This window comes from Malus domestica, chromosome 14, assembly GCF_042453785.1.
Source record: "Malus domestica chromosome 14, GDT2T_hap1".
NCBI lineage: Eukaryota > Viridiplantae > Streptophyta > Magnoliopsida > Rosales > Rosaceae > Malus > Malus domestica.
The window spans coordinates 5180806-5187209 of record NC_091674.1 but is presented as its reverse complement, the minus strand read 5'-3'; the positions used below and the strand labels follow the sequence as shown (position 1 = coordinate 5187209).

The 6404-nt window shown below is 35.6% G+C and overlaps 1 protein-coding gene across 1 annotated transcript; it reads left to right on the top strand.

Moving 5' to 3' along the window:
- The first annotated feature begins 2525 nt into the window (after nt 1-2525).
- Nucleotides 2526-4710, top strand: LOC103444452 (4-coumarate--CoA ligase-like 6). Its single transcript, XM_008383381.4, has one exon. It carries the CDS (start codon nt 2822-2824, stop codon nt 4535-4537), a length of 1716 nt encoding a protein of 571 aa, XP_008381603.1. The 5' UTR covers nt 2526-2821; the 3' UTR covers nt 4538-4710.
- Nucleotides 4711-6404: the final 1694 nt, after the last annotated feature.

The window sequence follows — 6404 nt, the reverse complement described above, 5'->3', positions numbered from 1 at the left end:
CTGTCCCATAGTCGCATCTTCTAATCGGAGCGTCAGTAGGCCTTCTTTGCACATGTACAAACCACCGTAACCGATTTTCTCTCATCTTTCCTTCAATTTCGGCTACTCCAACATTAAATATATGCTTATATCAACATATATTAACAACATATGTACAGAGCCTAGTTTTTGTTTATAATTTTAATAATTTTAATTTATAAAAACTTAAAAGTACAATTGACATCCTATTAACCATAATGTGATTTCATGATATTTGAATGCTCATATGTATTAAACGTACCAATGATTTGGTACATAATTGTTACATATACAACCCTTACTTTGATATAGGTTTGTATTTTGATACGTTAGAGGTTACGAATTTTGGTACGTCATTTAAACCTTGATTACAACCTTCCTTACAACCAATTAACACACAATTTCAATTTTAATTACCAAAAAAGAAATACACCAACTTCAATTATTATTTTATTTTTTAGCAAATGAAACGAGAATTTACACTCCGGAAAGGTATTTGAGCATTGGACGTTTGGTGCTTGAGCGAATGCTCTTAATCAATTAAGATACAAATCACTTACATTATGTTTGGATGAAGAAATTTAAGATTACTAAGGAATTTCAAAATGATGGAAATTAAAATGACATGATTTTATTTTCTAGAATTTGTGAATTTTCTTGTTTGGTTAACCTAAAAGAACAATAGAATTGAATACGGAATTTGTTAATTTTAAAATCTCAATCATAGAAATTGAGAAATGATACATATTTACATAGAATTTAAACTTTGGAATTGGAGGTCCCAAATTCTAAGTTTTTTTTCATGCGGAAATTCTAAATTTCTATGGTTATTAATCCAAACAAGGGAATTGGTGCATATCAATTTATAAATTCTGATTTTTACACAAATTCTAAATTTATTTCCCTCATTCAAATATAATGTTATAGAGTAATCTGTTAATAATTTTAATTGATTTTTTCGTTAAATTTCCATTAAATTATTTCTCCTCACTATTGAAAGAAAGGATCCAAACACTGAAATCCGGATTTTGACCTTTTGGAAAAAGGTAAAGGATTCATCAAGTACTTGTGGCTTTTGACGAAGGACTTGAATTCTCTGCCTTCTCCATCTCATACTTTTCTCAGACCCTTCTATGTAGTTACGATTAAGCCACATCAATATTTTATATTGATTTTTTTATAAAAATAATAAGGCAAAAAGCAATTGGAATATAAAATGTTAACGTGACTTAATCGTGACAATAAAAATAAGAGAATATGGGAAGGTTATGAGCTAGAGAGAGCAAACAATCCATATCATTTGAGGAAAAGGGCGTTTAAGGAGCAGCAGTTATTATTGTCCCATTCTACAACTACGAGAAATTTTTAATTGTGACGAAAACACAAATAGTATACCACATGTTTTAATAAGAATAGTAGAAAATTTTATTTTTGAACTTATTAACTTTTTAGCACATATACTCTATAACACATGATATACCATCCCGTATACCGATCACACTAAAAAAATCTCCCCGCAGCTACATGGTGGGTTGGGTTATTGGAAAAAGATCCTCCTGGTTGGAAAAGTCTCTCGCAAGGACTTTTATGTTCCATAAATATTTAATGACCCATAGAAAAGCTGCCAAAACTAAAACCCCACAAAAGATCACAAGTCCATGTGTCGACAGGGAGGAGTCAGAATTTTAAAATAATAAAGTCAATAATTCGACCAAAAAAAATCTTAATGAACTATTTCGTTGAGCACTTAATAAGAATATGTTGATTTTTGTTAACACTAGATGGAAGTTTATGTCAACATATATTAACAACCAACAACTATTATGATATGTAAAGACTATTTTTTATTTAAACTTTTAATAAAAAAAGTTTATTTAAGTAACATTAAATAAAAACTATAATTAAAATTTTAGGAATACAACCTTTAATAGGATATATTTTTGTCATTTAGTATTACAGTCTAGTAGTATTCCTCTTCACTTGTGAGTGAGAGGCCTTATGTTCAATTCTTACCAAAAGTGAATTTGAACTATATTATTGTCAGCCCATTATGAGGCTATGCCCACCCGCTCCCCTTTAGTGTAGACCTCATAATGGGCTAACAATAATGCAGTTCAAATTTATCTTTGACAAGAATCGAACCTATGACCTCTTACTCACAAATGAAGAGGAATATCATTAGACCGTAGTATTAAGTGACATATGATATAAATGCACATATGTACATGATATATGACATGAATGCACATATGTAATTAACATAACGTATCACTAATTTGTTACATTAATACCCTAATTTTGGTAAGTATTAGTATTTTGATGCGTTAGAGACTACTAATTTTGGTACGCCATTTAAGCCTTGATTACAACCTTCATTTTCAACCAAGGGATCACACAATTTCAATTTTAATTACAAAATAAAAAAAAATTAAAAAAATAAGACACCAACATCAATTATTATTTTATTTTATTTTTACAAACAATAGGATAATTTACACTACAAAAGAGAATTTAACATAGAATCTCAGGTGTACGAGCGAATACTCTCCACCCATTAAGATATAAGTGACTTGGCTAGTATGAGTCACTTTCAATTACTGAAAGAAGAAGATGAAGTATACTAACCATAGCAAGATTCTGAGGAGGGAAAATAGCAAAGCACTAACGAATCTCTGATCTCTTCTTAGTCGCGCTTGACCAAGAAAAATTGTGGCCACCAACTGCTTGAGGAAATGACCAACACAACTCCCATGCTAAGTGCCCGCCAATTGCACCAACTTCTCTCTCTCTCTCTCTCTCTACAATGGCCATGACTACCTTAACCAAGAAGTTCAACAACCATATCTCACAGAAACAGAGCACTCAGGATGGCACTCCGGATCACAAGTACCCATGGTGGTTTTCACCAGAAACCGGAATTTATTGCAGTAAACACCCAGAAATTACCCTCCCCACAAACCATTTTCTGGATGTTGTCACCTTCATCTTCTCACACCAGCATACCGGGGTTTCACCTGCCCTCATTGATTCCTCATCTGGGTCCTCACTTTCTTACTCCCAGCTCTACTCTTTTGTCAAATCATTTGCCTCCGGCCTCCGGCAAATGGGGATTTCACAAGGTGACGTTGTTCTGTTCCTTTTGCCGAATTCCATTTATTATCCCATTGTTTTCTTGGGAGTTTTGTACGCTGGTGCAATTGTCACGACGATGAATCCTCTCAGCAGTGTGGAGGAAATCAAGAAACAGGTTGGCGATTCGAAAGCGTGTCATGCCTTTACTGGACTTGAATATGTTGGTAAACTACAAGCATTGGGTGTTCCTGCAGTTTTGGTTCCGGAAAATGCAGTTTTGGATTCGAAGAATGAGGCTTTTTCGGTTTTTTATAAGCTTGTTAATGGTAATGTTGGTTTGGCTCCAAGACCAGTGATTAGGCAGCAAGACACCGCGGCGATAATGTACTCTTCCGGGACTACTGGTGCGAGCAAAGGTGTTGTGATCACACACAGGAATTTCATAGCTGCAGTGGAGCTTTTCGTGCGGTTTGAGGCTTCACAGTACGAGGGTTCGAGTTTGAGCGATGTGTACTTGGATGTTCTGCCGTTGTTTCATATTTATGGGTTGTTGCTCTTCGTGATGGGGTTGTTTTCTTTAGGATCAAGAATTGTTGTGATGAAGAAATTTGATGTCAGTGAGGTGGTGAAAGCAATTGAGAAGTACAAAGTTACACACTTTCCGGTTGTTCCGCCGATTTTAACAGCATTGACAGCAAAAGCTAAGGATGGTTTGGCCAAACAAAGCCTCAAGAGTTTGAAGCAGGTTTCATCCGGAGCAGCCCCTTTGAGCGCGAAATCGATAGAGGACTTTGTTCGGACTCTTCCTCATGTCGATTTGATTCAGGGTTATGGAATGACTGAGACCACGGCAGTAGGAACTCGCGGTTTCAACACCGAAAGCCTTAAAAAACCCTCTTCAATCGGGCTTTTAGCTCCAAACATGCAGGCCAAAGTGGTGGATTGGAAAACAGGATCCCCTCTGCCTCCCACAAGCAGCGGTGAGCTGTGGCTGCGCGGGCCAGGGATCATGAATGGATACTTGAACAATGCCGACGCAACAATGTCGACAATTGATGAAGAGGGTTGGCTGCACACAGGGGACATTGTGTACTTTGACGAAGACGGATACTTATACCTACAAGACCGGCTTAAAGACGCGATCAAATACAAGGGGTTTCAGATTGCACCGGCGGATTTAGAAGGCGTGCTGATCAACCATCCTGAGATACTTGATGTTGCAGTGGCAGGTGTGGTGGATGAGGAAAGTGGAGAGATACCAGTGGCATTTGTGGTGAGGAAGCACGGAAGTCGAATTTTGGAGGATAACGTGATGGATTTTGTGGCTGCACAAGTTGCTCCATACAAGAAGGTGAGGAAGGTGGTTTTCACAGATTCGATTCCAAAGTCTGCAGCTGGGAAGATCCTAAGAAGGGAGCTTAGGAAGGTCCTGACCTCTAGACTCTAAGACTAGCTAGTTCATTTGTTTAGCAAAAGGGCTCTAAATTTGGACACTTCGAAAGCATTGGAAACCGAAAACGATAGAGTTGTTAATTGTTGTTACTCTAGTTTTTACTATTACAATTTATATATTTGTAGATGAACAAAGCACAAAAAATAATATGATTTGAGATTCTTGTATCCAACATTTGTGATTATCTTACCATTGAAACTCTTTGGCCATCTTCAATCGAGAGCCAAGGGGCTTATTATATCTTTTTATTTTTTTTTACAAAAAAATCCATCTCCAATAGTGGACTAAATAGAATCGTGTAAAAGATTTCAAGCTAAAGGATTGCTGGGCTGGCCATATGCGGCTTAAATGTTGATGAAATAGAACAATTTTCAAGTTTTTTGGAAGTGAAAAGATGATTGACGAAATATTAACGAAATAATGATGGCATAATGACTGAAGATTGACAATATAGAGATTAAGTGTCGACGAGTAAAGGATAACTTCGCCTTTACGTGTCCTATACATTTCTATTATTTGAACAAGTTACAAAATGAGTCCAGTTTTGAAAAATCACATTATAAGAGTTCTAATACTGACCATTTATTTATTTATTGAAGGATCGGGGAATCGAATTGGACCGCGATTTCACAAGACGAATGTTGTTAACGAATAACGAGCTCAAAATTTAATCTTAAGCATGTGGACTTGTTTGTTTAGTGATTAAAATGTTTTTCATATCTTAGGGGTGGTTTGGGAGTGAGGTGCTTAAAAAAAAAGCACCCATGAAAAAAAGATGTGAGGGTTTTAGGTGTTTGGTAAACTAAAAAAAAAGGGCTTATTTTGGAAGCTGCTGTGAGAATAAGTTGAAATCAAAGAAAAAAGCTGAAGCTACTATTTGCAGCTTTGGAAAATTGGCTTTTTTCAAAGCACACGGAGCTACAATGCTCCTTTAATGAAAAGACTCACTATCAGACTGTTTTTTTTCTTCCAAAAGCACTTTTACAAAAAAGTTTTCCAAACACTCTGTTGATTTATTTCATAGCCGCTTATTCTCACAACAGCTTTTTTTCAAAGCACAGCAATACCAAATCAGCCCATATCAGGATAATCATGTATCATACTTTGTTAACATGAGAAAAACAATGGAAAATAATGTATAAACAATGAAAAACCCAATGTGACAATTGGAAAATATCAAAGGGCGTTGCCCATCAGAATACCTAAACCAATGTTGAGCAATAAAGAAATGAGAAATGGGAGAAGATAATGGCTCTAAATTGGACACATTGAAAGCACTGAAAACCAACAAAGATACACACATATTTAGCTTGGGCCAAATTTTTTTGGTGGTCCGTGCGGTGACACGTTATTTTCAATGTTGCTCTTGTGGTGAAAAAATTATAAATTAAATTCTTGTGATAAGGTTTGTTAGCAATTGAGGTTTAAACACAAACTTCCGTCAATCTTCTGTTAAACAAACTCACGTAACTATCACATGAAATGGCCAAATTCATCATTTCAATTCAAATTGCATCGTATGCCATGAACATCTAGTATAACTTAAGGTTTTATCACGAGAGCTTATGTGGCTGGTCAAAGCACAAAACCAAACATGAGGTGAAAACCTTGGGATTCAAATGTCTTCTAGTTTTAAGAGTGTATTTATGTGTTTATTGATTAGATTTCTTTTCATGTTAGCATACAAGTGTTAGGTCAGCTAGTCATAATAGTGTTTACACTTTTCGGTTCAACTTTGATCTTCCGATTAGAGGAGACTTTGTATAATTCCCATATGGTAAGTTGAGTTGTTCTTCATATTATTAATTGGTTTTATGGTAGAACCTCAACTCCTTCTTGAAATCAAGGTAGGTTATGAAGT

What these genes read in the sequence shown, in the direction of transcription:
- LOC103444452 (XM_008383381.4), top strand. Translation starts at nt 2,822, where the DNA reads ATGGCCATGACTACCTTAACCAAGAAGTTCAACAACCATATCTCACAG.